The following is a 17,141-nucleotide window of genomic DNA, read 5'->3' as shown; positions in this document are numbered from 1 at the left end:
GAGTATCCTTGAGAATTTCAATTCGATCCAAACGATCCTGAATTCCACCCTTGATCATTGCCTCCATGATTTTCCCTACTACTGAAGTCAGACTGACAGGTCGATAATTTCCAACTTCACTTTTAGAGCCACCCTCATGTATGGGAGATACATTTGCACTTTTCCAATCCAAGGGAATCTCCCCAGAGTCTAGTGATGCTCGCATAATTAGCCTCAATGGTTCAATGCACTCGCTTGCCGCCTCTCTTAAGATTATAGGGTATATTCCATCAACTCCAGGAGCCTTACTGGTCTGTATTCTCGAAAGTTTTTTCATTAAATAATCTTGCGAAATTTCAATATCATTAATTACATATTTTTTAACTTCGCTCCCACAATTTCCCATTGCCACAAAAGGCTTTTCATTTGTAAATATCGATGCAAAATAACTGTTGAGTTCATCTGCAACGGCAGCTGGTGTATTTATTACTATCCCCTTTCCCTTACGTAAAGGTCCGATCTGGTTTGTCCTGCTCTTCTTGGCATTTATATATGTGAAGAATTCTTTATCCCCCCTCTTTGCTCTGTTTGCTAGTGATTTCTCATAAACTGCCTTTGCCTGTCGAACCTTTTCTGTGGCTCTATTACACATCACCTTGTAGCTGTTATACGCTTCAGTACTTTTTATTGCTCTGTAACCTTTCCATGCCACCTTTTTCTGCTCAAGTAGTGTGGCAACTTCACTATTCATCCAACTTGGAACCCTTCTCGTGGAATATTTTTTTAATGGTATATATGCATTCAAGGCATCTGTGATTAATGTTTTAAAAGTGTACCACAGTTCAAATGTATTCATTCTCGGTGCAATATCTACCCAGTTAATAGAGGACATCTAGCACCTTAAGGCATCGTAATTTCCTTTTCTGAAATTAAAACCCATTCCTTTGCCTTTTACTTCTGCTACCTCTCTCGTCATCATCACCGTAGAACTCCGTGATCACTTCCTGCTACTGGTTCCTCTACTGTCAGCCCTCTTATGTCATCTGATTCATGGGTGATGATGAGGTCTAGGATATTCTTTTCTCTAGTACTTTCCCTGACATGTTGATACAAATAACAGTCATCTAGCTGATTTAAAAATTTTGTTCCCCATGTCGAGTTTCCTTCCCATTTATTCCGATCAATTAGAGGCAAATTGAAATCACCCATAATAAGGCACTGACGCTTACTTGACCATTCCATTTGCATGTAGAGGCTTTTGTCATAATCTTCACAATCACCTGGTCTGTAGATTACTCCTACTCGCATTATACCTTTGTTTCCAACTATCTCACACCATACAGACTCTATACTAGCACGTGAAATGTCTGAATCCGGGTAAGCTATCGTCGCACTCAGGCTGCTTCTGATAAGAAGCATTACTCCACCACCCCTTCTATCTAACCGATCCTTCCTAAATACATTATACAAGCCATACTGAAACTCATCATCCCCAATTTCCGGGTGGCACCACGTCTCTGTAAGCCCTATTATGTCCGTGTTACTTGTTTTAACCAGCAGTTATGTCAGGCATATCAATTTTTTTATAGTAATTTTTTTTTTTTTTTTGTTGTTGTTTAAAAATCGCAAAAATAATGGGTAAACGGAAAAGAGTTCAGTTTTCAGTTAAACTGAAAACTGGAAATTATTCAAAAACTTGAAAACGGTGTATCCGTTAAATCATAGAATTCCAGCTATCGGTATTTTTGAAAATGCAATAAGATTGAGTTTGCTACCTGTTTATAATTAGATACACAAACAGAAAAACCCAATAACACGGAAAGTGCAAATTGTTTTTATTGTTTAATGGTAGTGACCTCCAGAAATGTGCTTTAGCAAAATGTGAGCTCACACAGGGTGATAATAGTGAGTTTTCGCCTTAACCCTGTGAAGTTCTTTACAGAAAATTTCATTTTGACCGTTATCAGTACCGACTAAGAGAATACGTGACAGCGGTACTAGTAAATCTACCAAGAAAACGAAAGCGATCGATTTGGATCAGAAAATTAAACTAATAAGGATGTATGAAAATGGTCAAACATTAACAAGTATCGTGCTGAATTCAGATTTGTCAAGAATAATATAGTAGCAATAGGTTATTAGTCATTCCTGAGTTATGTAAAACTCGACTTATGCAAGAAATCCTGGAACGTATCTCTTACGTATGTAGGGAACTTTTGTATTTTTGGATTAACCAGGAAATCGATTATCCGGAATTTGTTGTTTACCATCTATCCTGGAAAATCGAGAGTCTACTGTATATATAAAATCCACCTCTTACATGGATATTGTTTACCTATTCAAAGTGCAAGAGAAAAATTTTGAAAATAATGAAAATTTTGAACTAATAAAACATGCAGCTTTTATTTTCATATTATTGTCCTCTAAACCCAACCAAATATCTGTTTTACAAATTTTAAGCATACGGAAAGGAAATTTGGTTAATTTCTTAATAATTACATGTAGTGAAACAGGTAGTTTTCTTATTATTACTAGGAAACCAATCAGTGTAGAAGGTTTGGTTTTTTTTTACTGAGCATATATCTTTTCCAATATTTGCTCTCTGGACACTTTGACACGACTTGTCTGTCAGTGGATCATTAGCATTAGTAGAGACATGATGCAAGAAAGCAAGCTTATATAGCATCAGCAAAAAAAAAAAAAAAAACCCTCCCATTTCACCCATCCATTTGTTCCTAAAGTTTGTCCAATTCTTCCTTGAATTTATTTAAGCAATCAACTTCCACAACAACAGATGTAAGTTTGTTCCAGCAATCAACCACCCGCTGGCTAAAGGCAAATTGCCACGCATCTATTCTGCAACCGTCTTTTATTTGAACTTATGACACCTCTGGTGTATAATCTGAGCAAGAGAAAGAATTCCATTAGCACTGAGCTTGCTCAATCCATTCAAGGCCTTATATACCTCAATTAGATCACCTTGCAGATTCTCCAGAAGCTGCAACTTGCAGAACTTAAGCCTTTCTTGGTAACACCAACCCTTTGTTCGACTCACCAGTCCTGTTGCCCTTCTCTGTAATCATTTCAGCAGCTCTACATCTTTCCTAAAATGAGGCCTCCAGACCTATATACAGAACTCAAGGTGTGGCCTGATCATTGCCTTATACGGGGAGACTAATACCCCCATATCTCTGCTAGTAAAATTCTTGCACCATGAGCTACTCTTGCAACCATTTTGCATTGCTCAGAAAAATTCAGGTCTGACTGCGCAATTACACCCACGTCCTTTTCATTCTCCACTACCCTGAGTGTAGTACCACACAGTTGGTACATTTCTCTGGGATTACTGCTACCCATATGCATTACTTTACATTTGTCAAGGTTAAACTTCAGTTGTCACCTCTCAGCTTATCTACTCAACTTTTCTAGATCCTGTTGCAGTAGCATACTATCATTAGTGTCATTAACAACACTGCCAACCTTTGTATTATCTGAAAACTTAGACATTGACCTGATATACCTTCATCAATATCATTAATAAATACCAAAAACAACAACAGTCCTCGCACAGAACCCTGGGGGACTCCACTAATAACATTAGTACATGACGAGCAGAGTCCACTAATAACCACTCTGTCTTCTCCCATTCAACCATCCTTTTATCCATTGTAGCAACTTGCCCTTAATGACATACTGCTCCAATTTGTATGGTAGCCTTCCATGTGCCACAGTATCAAAAGCTTTCTTAAAATCCAAGTATATGATATCAAAATTATTCTTTGCATCCAGTTCCTTTGTAACCACATCATAGTATCCAATCAAATTTGTCAGACAAGACTACCCTTTAACAAACCCATGCTGTTAACTATACTTGCAGTCATGTCTAGAAGTTAAGAACAGAAGTTAGACTAACAGGTCTGTAATTACCTGTGTCACCCTTTGATCTCGCTTTGTGAATTGGGGATACATTTGCACATCTCCAGTCCACATGGACCTCCCCTGAGTCCAAGGAAGGTTTCATAATTATAACTAAGAGTTTGCTTACTTCCTTTAATATAAGTAGATAGATCCCATCTGCCACAGGTGCTTTTCTTATGTTCAATATCAACAATTTCTCCTCCACTTTGCCCTTAGTTATTACAAAATCATTTAGCTCCCTGCCAGAATTTGATAAGCTTCTGGCCTCCAATTCCCTACACACCTCCTCATGTGTGAATGTAGATGCAAAAATACTCATTCAGTTTGTCAGATATCTGAGAAGTTCATCAAGTTGCCGACGGTCAATCAAATCGTCGACAACTTGTAGGGGTCAGCAACCTTTTTTGAATGAAGAGCCATTTTTGATCTAATTAAAAAAAAAAGAGAGAATCCAAAGAGGAGGAGGGAGGGGGGAAGTTTTTAAAAAATGAAATAGAGTGGGAAAGTGTTTTTTTAAAAAATATATTACATAATTTGTAATATATATATATATATATATACACTTATACATATATTTGAATAATGTTTAAAATAGTTGGAAACAATCTTTCATAATAAAAATAAAATAAAAAGGTACAGCAAACGTCAGAGGCAGCAAAAAGCATATTCCTCGACATGATGCTTGAAATATAACCATACAAATAAATTAGAATGAGAGTTAAAAATAAAAAATAATGCCAGCAGTATGGCAAGACGAGCGAAAATAGTCGGAATTAAACTTAAGAATCAAACCAAACAGGGAGGGAAGAGAGGGGTAACAAGAGTAAAAATATTGCAGCAGAAAATCCCTAAGATAATTTAGAACATCTAATTATAAGAATAATAAATAATAATTCATTAAATTTTGAAAGCCAATTAAAATAGAAATTTAACATCACCCCATCTTACGGGAACCAGGTCCAAATTTATGTGAAATATCACCAATAGATCTAGACCACTACAGTAAAATAAAACAAAAATAGACCAAAAACAGACTGACCATTACGCCCCATCTCAATAGAGGACCACAAAGCCAATAATGGTCAGGGAATTGCTGCATTTCGATCACTAGACAAATCGCCGCAAAGGCGAGTTGATCGAAAGATCAGTCCGCCACCTGATCCCCCAGATCAAACTGCCAATGCAGAGGACCTGAATAGCAGTCGTCCTGATGCAGCGAAAATTAAAAATAGAACAGATTCAAGCACTCCAGTGCAAAGCCACACTACTGACAATAGTAATCTTAACCAGTTTATGTAGACGAAAAATGAAAAATGGATGGCACCACAAACGCAGCATTAGCAATTCGCCCACTATTGTCATGTGATATAATTATACATATATTTGAATAACGTTTAAAATTTTATTTTTAATTATGAAAGATTCAGTTTCCAACTATTTTAAACTCATCTATCACTGTCCACTTTGGTAGAATTGCAAGGGCAGCCTTTTGCCTCTCCAAATCCTCATTTTCAGTTTTAAGGCCCACATGTCCTTGATTTTTAAGTCCTCTAACTCCATTTCAAATTGTGCTTCATGTGAGCTAAAAGTTAAAGAGCTGCAGTTACATGTTCAAAGAGCTCGTTGCGGCTCGCAAGCCGCAGGTTGCTGACCCCTGTTCCAGAGTTTACATATAAGTAAAGTCTTTACTGTTTTTCTTTACATTGTTTGCCAAAGATTTCTCGTAATCTGCCTTTACTTACCTATTGTCCTTTGTGACTTGATTACATTCTATCTTATATCTACCAAGGCATCTGTGTTTCCTGATAATTTATATGCATCCCATGCCTTCTTCTTCCCTGCCACAAGTCACATTAGGTCAACTGACATCCATTTAGGCCTAAACCTTGAACAGTATTTCTTAATTGGTATGAAAAGCCTAATAGCTTCCAAGATTAATTCCTTGAATGCTTCCCATTTAGAATTTGCTGTTGGTAACATTAGTTGGTCTCAACAGTACAGAATTTAAAAACTCCGAGACCACTGTAATCACCTCTACAAAAGCAAAAACCCTTCCCTCCCGATGTTAGTTACATCTTTAAGTAAATACCACGTCACTACACTGTGATCACTGCCACCTAGTGGTTCCTTTATCTGCAGATTCTTAATGCATAAAGAATCACTGCTGATAAGGAGATCATGAGTATTACTCCCTCTGATTGACAAAATTTACCCAGTCTGTAAGAACTGACTGAACTACAATCAGTTCTTACAGACTGAGTAAATTTTGTGAATTTAGTGAGAACTCATCAAAAGAATTCCTAACCCAAGTCATAAATTTCTGATGTCAAAGAAGGAAAGTCAAGCTTTTCTGTCAGTGATTTCAAATGAATGGTAATTCATCGAATAACTACTTCAATAATTTATCTGAATTGGAACCATAAGTAGCAAAAGACACATTTCAATATTTCCATTCAAAAGGTGTTTTTTCCAAACCTGGAATTTATTTTAAGTTTGGGTCAAAATGCTTTCTTTTGGGCGCTGCATGCTGCTGTTCAAAGTGTTTAAGTGCTGATAAATATCTGTTAAATAGGTTAATTTCAGCAGCCATTTTGTAACTTCAAAGTCAGAAAAAATATTTTTATTATTCTCTCTGACAGTTCTTCCCAACAATAAAATTTTTCTATTATTTCATCTTTGTTTTAAAGTAATACTAATGCCAGCAGCTTACCTGTTATGTCTGTTGGCTTGTTAATTCTAAGAGCAAAGTTAGTATCGTTTAGTATTTCAGAATAAAATCAATGTTGTGGGATATGTCATCCACACAACTACTAATAAATTCATTAGGAACAAGTAATTTGTTAATTACACTTCCAGCCTCTTTTCCTATCATTATTTTCACTATTATTTTACAAACAGGCAGGTATTATTAGGCTGTCAGCAATAGTGTGACATTTCATTTTTTGTCCAATTAGCTCAGCTACTAAATAGCTTGATTCTTTATCTGGTGCACTGATAGTTACTTTATTCTCCACATCTTTATATTATTTGTCTTCTGAATCCAAAAGTTGCTGAAAGTAATCAAATGTTTTATTTGACAAGTGGTTGTGATTAGTAGAAAGTGTTGATTTAACTGGGCTGTGGCCATAGCTGTGCTTATCAGTTCTTTCCTTCAAGGCACAATGAAATGAGACAATTTTCACCTCCAGTACATGTAAAACCCATTGCCAAGTACCTCTTCATTGTAATAATGAATTTTTTACACTGCCCCCTCCTTTACTAATGCATCTTCTTTTTGTATGGACATTAAAGCCTGATATGCTTTCATTAATATTCACACATGAGGAGTTATTCAGGGAGGGGAATGCCAGAGGTGCATTCAACTAGATAATCTTGTAATAACTGAGAGTAAAGTGGAGGAGAAATTGTTGAACATAAACACAAGAAAGGCACCTGGGGTGGATGGAATCTATCCAGTTATATTAAAGGAGGTGGCAAAGGAAGTAAGCAAACCCTTAGCCATAATTATGAGAGCTTCCTTGAACTCAGGGGAGGTACTCATGGACTGGAGATGTGCAAATGTGACCCAATACACAAAGGAGGATCAAAGGGAGACACAGGTAATTATAGACCTGTTAGTTTAACTTCTGTTCCAGGGAAATTAATGGAGGCACCGGTTAAATAAGCATTGCAGGATCATCTAGACAAGAGTTCAGTTATAGCTCAGACACAGCATGTATTTGTTAAGTGGAAGTCTTGTCTGACTAATTTGATTGGATACTATGATGTAGTCACAAAGGAACTGGATGCAAAGAATAACTTTGATATCATATATCTGGATTTTAAAAAAAGCCTTTGATACTGTTGCACATAGAAGACTGCTGCACAAATTGGAGAAGTGTGGCATTGGAGGCAAATTGCTGCTATGGATAAAGGGATGGGTGAGTGGGAGAAGACAGAGAGTGGTAATCAATGGACACTGCTCTTCGTGGACTAATGTTATTAGTGGAGTCCCTCAGGGTTCAGTGTTGGGTCCATTGTTGTTTTCTGTATTTATAAATGATATTGATGATGGTATATCAAGCTTAATGTCCAAGTTTGCAGATGATATGAAGGTTGGCAGGGTTGTTAATGATACTATTGACAGTACACTGCTGCAACAGGATCTAGAAGAGTTGAGCAAATGGGCTGAGAGATGGCAAATGTACTACATATGGGAAGCAGTAATCCCACAGTAACGTATCAACTCTGTGGTACCACACTGACAGTGGTAGAGAATGAAAAGGACCTGGAGGTAATTGTGCAGGCAGATATGAAGTTCTCTGAGCAGTGCAGATGGTCTGCAAGAGTAGCTCATGGTGTCTTGTCTATGATATAGGGGAATTTTTCTAGGAGGGATAAGGAGGTGATTATCCCCTTGTATAAGGCAATAGTCAGGCCACAACCTTGAGTACTATATACAGGTCTGGAGGCCTCATTTTAAGAAGGATGCAGAGCTGTTGAAACGAGTAAAGAGAAGGGCAACAAGATTAGTGAAGGGAGCAAAGGATTGCTCTTATGAAGAAAAGCTTAAGTTTTGCAAATCACAGTGTCTGGAGACTAAGCACCTGCGCGGTGATCTGACTGAGGTGTATAAAGCTCTGAATGGTTTGAGCATGCTCAATGCAGATGGGATTCTTCTTCTTGCTCAGAAAAATCACTTGAGAGGGCATAAATTCAAATTGAGGAAAGACGGTTGTAGGATAGATGTGCGGAAGTTTGCCTTTAGCCAGCGGGTGGTTGATTGCTGGAACCAACTTCCATCCGTTGTTGTAGAAGTTAAATAGATTCAAGGCAGAACTTGACAAACATTTGGAGCAAGTGGATGGGTGAAATAAGGGTTTTTTTTATTTTGGCTGATGCTATATAAGCTTGCTTTCTTGCATCATGTGCCTTTGCTAATAAACATCATAAACAACAAATGGCCCAGCACTGAACCTTGGGGGGGGGGATCCACTAATAACATCAGTCTGAGTAGAGCAATGCATACTGATAACCACTCTATCTTCTCCCATTTAACTATCCCATTCTTGGGATGATTTGTTCAGCACTTTGTTACATAAGCAACAGTGTCATTAACAGATGTCCTTGGCCCAATTAATTCCTCTAGCACTGCTATATGATTATAAATATCATTTTAGCAGCATGTACATCAAAAGCAGGTATATCAAAAAATGTAAATTAGTGAAATGATGACCACCTCAATCTGCATAAAGAATTACAAATTATTCTCAGACATTTCTTGATACTTCCTGTACCACTTCTTCAATGAATTCCTGTAATGTTAACGATGTACTTATATTGGTATGTGCATGTTAGGCTGATGGCATCATACAGTGCTGGCCTGAAGAATTTAGCTTTGCACTACACATAATTTTCAATTATCATGAAATTATCACACATTGCAAAGATTAAGGCTTGTGTTTCTGTTGCATTTTACAATGCAGAGCACACCTGATGGCCAATTCATTAATGAAAGTAAGTAGAAATTTGCAGAATTTTTTAAAAAATTCTGATTTCATTGTGGTTTTACTATTTATTATTTATTTATTTATTGCAAAATTAAAAACTATATTTTTGCGAAAAGGTGGATATAATCATTGTAACCAACTAATTAATATTGACGATGAGATGGAGAAGAGGGCAAATCAAATAAAAAAAAATGGATTTTCCAATGTAAATCTGGAAAGTTCACAGCTGTGTTATTCTATCTTATACTCCTTCTGCCTACAGTTCTTTCCTTCTTGCTTTTCCCCTACATTTCTTGAAGTATACATCTGTCATCATTAAGTATTCATACTCATTGCACTAATATAGCTTTTACAGCTGATAAATATAAATGCTGAGAGCTCCTGTTTTTTAGATTTTATTATTAATGCTTTTAACTTAGGATATTTTAAGCATTTTTATTGAAATAATTTCATTGTATGTTTTTAACTGGTGTTATTTTGATTTTAACTATATATTTATATAGTAAACATATACTAAAGTGTGGTCAGCATAGTCAAGAATTATTCAAGTATCTAATTCCAAACCTTCCAAAGATTCATTTTCTACCCAGCTGTTACATTTGCCAGGTCGTACATTAATGTATGACCTGGAATTAATGTATGACTGGTAATTAATGTATGACCTGGAACACATTAATGTATGACCTGAAACTGCATTTCAGCATTTGCATAATGATTCTAGTTCACAATAATGTGTAATAAGATGAATAAAAATAAGATGAATAGTAATGCTGCCAATACTGCCACCACTAGGTGGCTGCAAAATGGCTATAACTCAGCAAGGAAGCATTTTTCGACTTGTCAATAGTAATTCATTTTCAATTTCTTGGTAAGCACTTTTACCAGACCTTCCAGAAACATGCTGCATGCATGTATGCATGCCATATGCAGGCAAGCAGATATCCTTCAAAGATACTGAAGTGAGCAATTCAATTTAGGAAAAACACCATTATATACCAGTGTGAAATATTCACTAATTTCTTAATTTTGATGTAAAAAAAAAAAAAAAAAAAGCCTTTTTTAAAGCTCCTGCCATTATAGTTGTTTACAGCTTCAATCAAATAAAGTTCTCTATGGGATTTTCAGATAATTAACCCATTAATAATTCCTAAAAATAAATAGTGCTCAATGTACACTAAAATGTATACAGAAGTACCTTCTACAGCTTCAAGAATCATGATCTGCACATATTCAGTTTTCGAAAATGCTTACCTTGCTGTACAGATGCTTCTGCAACTCTCCATGGGGTATTAGGAAGAGGACCAAAAAATCCCTGTACAGTTGGTAGCAAACCATCAGAAAGGAGAGCATGAATAGCAGGACATAAGAATGTTAATATTTTTTGTCCAACTGTCGGTGTCAGGGTATTGTTTCCCAGACGCACCTTGGGGAATGAACAAAAATCAGCATAAAATTACATTAATTATATTTATAATATTTGGTCATTATACATTATTATATCATAATGTGTGGTGTTAAATTGTGAAAATACAAACAATGAGGCTATATTAATAGTTATTATAAAACCATAAAATTTATAAAAGATATATGCAAATATTACTACTAAACACTGCAATGTCCTGTTAGTACAAATAAGGGAGGAGGCCCTCTCCCATGTTCTTTCTGTCTACACATCACTGACATAATAAACAAGTATGCAAACAACTGACATAAGTATGCAAGCAAATGCTGAACTTTTCTGGAGTTCAGAATAATACTTGTGCTTATGCTTAGGCAGCTGCTGACATATTCAGGATGTGACACATGTTGCTTCACATTACAATTAGCAGAGTCCATTCTGCGCTGATGTCAAAATTAAAATAGACCCCACTACTGGACAGGAAAAGTTTCAGAACTATGAAGGACATTACACAGAAAATATTGTATACAATGATATAATAAAATAACACATTTGAAATAAAAGATAAAAAAAGAAAATTGCAGCTTTAGTTGCAAGTTCACTAGCAGGTATATAAATCAATAAATTGGAAAAATTTTAAAATAACTGACATGCCATTGTTGGATAAAATCTGACTAAAGTATATAAGGTTCAATCAAATAGTTAAAAGCAGTCAAGTGTGCATCATTAAAATTGGTACACTGAATTAACATATATCTGAAAGATAAAATGGTGTCACAGGTCTCGCACACAGAAAAGGTCATCAGCAAAATAGAATGTGTCAGATGACTGTGCCCTATGAGGAGCTCAGAAAAAACAACTTCCTCTTTACGATTCCTTCACACACTACACTGCCGTGGTTCAATTACAGGCTTTATCTAATGTAATTTATTTGTAGTCTGTCTATTCCATAAATCCAGCCATTGGGAATCTAATATGTTTGTATTATTTCCTGTATGGCCTCCGTAGCCGAGTGGTCAGGAGCGGGAGTGCAGTAGCACATGCTCTTTGAGTAGACCAGGGTTCAAGCCCCTGACTGCTAAATACGGTCGATCTGCCAATCCGCACTGAACCAGCGTGGAAGATTATGGTTCATTTCCTTCAGCATGAATTATTGAGGAGGCTTCTATCCTGCAGTGGTTATGGCTGCAGCTTACCTTTTTATTTCCTATAGGAGAATGGGAAGCCACGATCGTTAGTGAGAGTTGCTGATTTGGCCGCAATATCAGCCAAATCAGCAGCTAATCCCAATGTGGCTGGCTAGGGATCCAGTAGAAGTGGATGTCAAATTCATGTTCAGAGAGAAAGAGAGAGAGAGTGTATATATCTGCTGAACCTGAGACAGGGCTGGATGTGAATTGTATCTCAATGATAATAAAGACTGTAATGAACAAAAGAATCAGAATAAATATATCTTTGGTATCAGCAAATTAAGATAATTCTGGTCCAGGGTTAACTCTATAGCATGTAGCTCTGCAGCGTATATGCATTCAGTGAGAATCAGCTTGGAAATAGTAGTGTCTGGAAAGACAGCAGCAGATCCTAAACATAATTCTGACTCTGAGGAGTTGGCATCCACAAGGATGCCAACTCCTCTATGATTTCTGTTTTTTTTTTTTTTTTTTAATTTGGAGTCTCGAAGTGTCCCAGTTAATCCAATCCAGGTAAATCGAGAGTCTGCTGTACTTTAATATTACTGTATTTAATGTTGGAAATGTCTTACTGTGTGTTTAATTTATAAATTAAACTTTATTATACATATGTATGTACAAGAAAATCACGTTATATATGAGGTCACCAGGTGTTTGCTTATATCCGCAGTTTCAGCCAGGCATGGTAGGTCTTGGAACATATCCTCCGCAGATATGGGGGTCTTACTGTATGATTCAATAAATGTCTTTCAAAATCCACTTTTCTTCCAATATGGAAAACAGCTTTACTCAATGTACTACTTTAAAGCCCAACAAACCTCTTGAATATCCTTGTTCTTACAAATCTTATCATCATTCAGTTTGCCAGTTTAGGTTAGGTTGCTGATTGATTAATCTCGTTCAGAATTACAGCATTACTAACTGAAAATGCTTTCTTGTAACCAGTACAGCTTCCATTCTAGAATTGCAACCCTGATGCCTTAGTTGACTTTTTCCAACTAATTAGGAGCACACATTATAAACACTCTTGCTATTTTTATTGACTTTGAGAGTGCTCTGAACTCACTCTGGCAGGATAGCATCGTCAAAGTTCTTAGACATGCCAACTGTTTATTACAATTATTTATCATCATAAGAATTTATTTCAGCAATGCATATGTCATTATCAAAACCAAATTTCAATCTATAATTCAACAAGTTTATCACGGATGCCCTCAAGGCTCTATACTTGGACCTTTATTTGGGAATCATATAATGGATACTTAGTTGTTCACGGAATTCGGCAATCAACTGCATATGCCAATGACTTAAAACTTTATTTTTTGAGGACTCTTGGCTGCAACTAGAAACCAATGCTAATTCTGTACTGAAATCTTGTACCAATATTCTTACTTCAATGACAAAAACTAAACTAATAGTTCTTCAAGGGATGTCTTTCTACTAATAGAACTCATAACCACTCCATAAACAGGATTAATAATCATTCCATCCCCTGTGTTAATGCACCTAGATTCCTGAGTCTAACGACTGATAATCAGTTGTGCTTCACTCTCCATAAAACTACCTATCACAAAAGTGATAAAATTATTTTATCACTTTTGCGGTAGCACAGATATATAGGTAAGTGTTCATGCTTCTCCAAGTGTTAACACAAAAGTGTTAAATTCCTTTACCTACAAATTGGTCAAAATTATATTATTTTGTAATTATATTGTCTTATAAAACTATATTAGCATTAGTAGAGGCATATGATGCAAGAAAGCAGGCTTATGCAGCATCAGCCAAAAAAAACAAAAAAAACACAACCCACTCCCATTTCATCCCTCCATTCGTTTGAAATAACTTTCTAGCTGAACCTTAAATTTATTTAGGCTATCAACTTCTACAACAAGGGATGGAAGTCTGTTCCACAACCAACCAACTATTCCCTGGCTAAAGGCAAATTTCCGCACATCGATTCTACATCTGTCTTTCCTCAATTTGAATTTATGCCCTCTCACGTGATTATACTGAGCAAGAGGAAGAATCCCATCAGCATTGAATGCACAAACCATTCAAGGCTTTATTCACCTCTATCAGATCACCTCGCCGGTGCCTAGTCTCAAGACACTGTAATTTGCAAAAACTTAAGCATTTCTTCGTAAGAGCCACCCTTTGTTCCATTCACTAATCTTGTTGCCCTTCTCTGTACTTGTTCCAGTAGCTCTACTCTACATCCTTCTTGAAATGAGGCCTCCAGACCTGTATACAGTACTCAAGGTGTGGCCTGACCATTGCCTTATACAAGGGAATAATCACCTCCTTATCACTGCTAGAAAAATTCCTGTATATCATTGACAACACACCATGAGTTACTCTTGCAGCCTGTCTGCACTGCTCAGAAAACTTCATATCTGCCTGCACAACCACCCCCAGGTCCTTTTTATTCTCTACTACTGTCAGTGTAGCACCACAGAGTTGATACGTTTCTCTGGGGTTACTGTTCCCCATATGTAGTATTTTACATTTGTCAATGTTAAACTTCATTTGCCACCTCTCAGGCCATCTGCTCAACCTTTTCAGATCCTGTTGAGCAGCATACTGTCAGTAGTGTTCTTAACAACCCTGCCAAACTGTATCGTCTGCAAACTTGGACATTAAGCTTGATATGCCATCATCAATATCATTTACAAATACAGAAAACAACAATGGACCCAACACTGAACCCTGAGGGACTCCACTAATAACATTAGTCCACGATGAGCAGTGTCCATTGATTACAACTCCCTATCTTCTCCCCCTCAACCATCCCTTTATCCATAGCAGCAATTTGCCTCCAATGCCACACTGCTCCAATTTGTGCAGCAGTCATCCATGTGCAACAGTATCAAAAGCCTTTCTAAGATCCAAATATATAATATCAAAATTATTCCCCGCATCCAGTTCTTTTGTGACTGCATCATAGTATCCAATAAAATTGGTCAGGCAAGACTTTCCCTTAACAAAACCATGCTGTGTCCGAGCTATAAGTGAAGTCTTGTCTAGATGATCCTGCAGTGCTTTTTAAACCAGTGCCTCCATTAATTTCCCTGGAACAGAAGTTAAACTCACAGGTCTATAATTACTTGTGTCAGCCTTTGATCGTCCTTTGTGAATTGGGGTCACATTTGCACATCTCCAGTCTATGGGTACCTCCCCTGAGTCCAAAGAAGCTCTCATAATTACGGCTAAGGGTTTGCTTACTTCCTTGGCTGCCTCCTTTAATATAACTGGATAGATCCCATTCGGTCGATGGGATCTTTATCAAGAGCCTTTTTTATGTTTATCCTCAACAATTTATCCTCCATTTTCCTCTCAGTTATTACAAAATCATCTAGCTCACTGCCAGAGTTTACTTCACCTCTGGCATTCCCAGAGGTGAAGTAAATGTAGATGTAGGTGCAAAATACTCGTTTAGTTTGTTAGCCACCTGAGCAGGATCATCAACAGTTGAACCATCAATACCCAGTGGACCAATCTGATTCATCCCTTTCCTTCTAGAGTTTACATAGGTAAAGAACTCTTTTCTGTTTTTCTTTGCATCCTTTGCCAAGGATTTCTCATAATCTGCCTTTGCCTGCCTAATCTCCTTTGTGACTTGGTTACAGACCAGCTTATATCTCGGGCGCCTCCGTAGCCAGGTGGGAAGGAGCAGCAGTGCGTAGCACACGCTTCTTGATTAGACCGGGGTTCGAGCCCATCACCACTAAATACAGAGGATGCGGAAACGTCAGGGAATGACCACCGCATATCCCGGAGCAATATGGCCTTAGTTGCTAATGCTCCTAAAAACCAAATAACAAACAACAAACAAACAGCTTATATCTATCATAGGCTTCCATGTCACCCATTAATTTATATGTATTCCATGCATTTTTTTTCTCTGCCATATGTCTCATTAGTTCATTTGACATCCATTTAGGCCTAAACCTTGAACAATATTTCTTATTTGGTATGTAAAGCCTAGTAGCTTCCAAGATAAATTCTTTGAATGCTTCCCATTTTGAATTTGCTGTTGGTAACATCATCAGTTCGTCCCACTGTATAGAATTTAAATACTGTCACAGACCATCGTAGTCGCCTTTACGAAAGCAAAAACCCTTCCCTTTACCCCTGATGGTAGTTACCTCTTTGAGTAAATCCAACTTCAGCACACTGTGATTACTGCTACCTAGTGGTTCCTTTATCTGCAGTTTCTTAATGCATGAAAAATCACTACTGATAATCAGGTTAAGAGTATTACTCCCTCTAGTTGCCTCCCAAACATGCTGATGTAGAAAACAATCATCCAATAAATCCACAAAGGCCTTGCTAGTGTGTGAGTGACAAACCCACAAATTCCAGTCAACATCTGGGAAATTAAAATCCCCCATTATAAGACCCTCTGATTTACTGGCCCACTTTATTTCCCTGTACAGTTTCTTGTTATACTCATCAGAGTCATTAGGCCTATAGCATACTCCTACTCTCAACTTTGATCTACCAATGCTTATGTCACACCAAAGTGACTCGACACTGCACTGTCCAGCGATGTCGACTGGTTCACTTCCTTGGATTTTGTGTGTTTCTTAACTAATAACATAACCCCTCCCCCCTTTCTATCCTTTCTGTACACATTGTACTCCCCAAATTCCAGTTCTGCATTCCTTATATCTGTGTGACACCACATCTCTGATATCCGAACAATATCTGTTTACTTGTACCGCAATGACTCCCAGCAGTCTCTGAAGTACCCTACATCTTGTTTTCCAGGCTGCTGCTCATTCCAATAGAAGCAGTGCAAGAATCTCTTTCACCTTTGCCAGTGGCTACTGTTGATCTATTAGTCCTTGTATCCCCCCCCCAAGCTAACAGTTTTCCGATCCACTTAATTCTGCCTCGATAGCATCAACAAATATTCCTGCACCCTTTCTATTTAAGTGTATCCCATCCCTGTAGAAGCAGTCTCTCCTATTAACAAGTACAGACCAGGCTGAAAAAAAATTTTTCAGCCTGGTCTTTGAACAATCTTTCCAGGGCCAAATTGATCGGCAAGGCTCTCATCATATACTCCCTCCTATCATGTCTGGGCAGAATTGCACACTTTCAAATTCAATCCTAATTCACGTATTTTTTTTTTCAACAGTGACCTGTACTTGTTAAGTAATT

At 37.2% G+C, this 17,141-nt stretch overlaps 1 protein-coding gene across 8 annotated transcripts in view; it reads right to left on the bottom strand.

Moving 5' to 3' along the window:
* The window catches only part of LOC150088273 (uncharacterized), a 730,398-nt gene that overhangs the window by 164,869 nt on the left and 548,388 nt on the right, over positions 1-17,141 (bottom strand). For all 8 annotated transcript variants that reach the window (XM_090369435.1, XM_090369433.1, XM_090369432.1 and 5 more), the window contains one exon: positions 10,638-10,809. In XM_090369435.1, the coding sequence (XP_090225561.1) occupies positions 10,638-10,809 (172 nt within the window). The remainder of the gene's footprint in view (positions 1-10,637; positions 10,810-17,141) is intronic.

This window comes from Mastigoproctus giganteus, chromosome 3, assembly GCF_048544385.1.
Source record: "Mastigoproctus giganteus isolate SK-2022 chromosome 3, ASM4854438v1, whole genome shotgun sequence".
Lineage (NCBI taxonomy): Eukaryota > Metazoa > Arthropoda > Arachnida > Uropygi > Thelyphonidae > Mastigoproctus > Mastigoproctus giganteus.
This window is presented reverse-complemented; position numbering and strand designations above follow the sequence as displayed.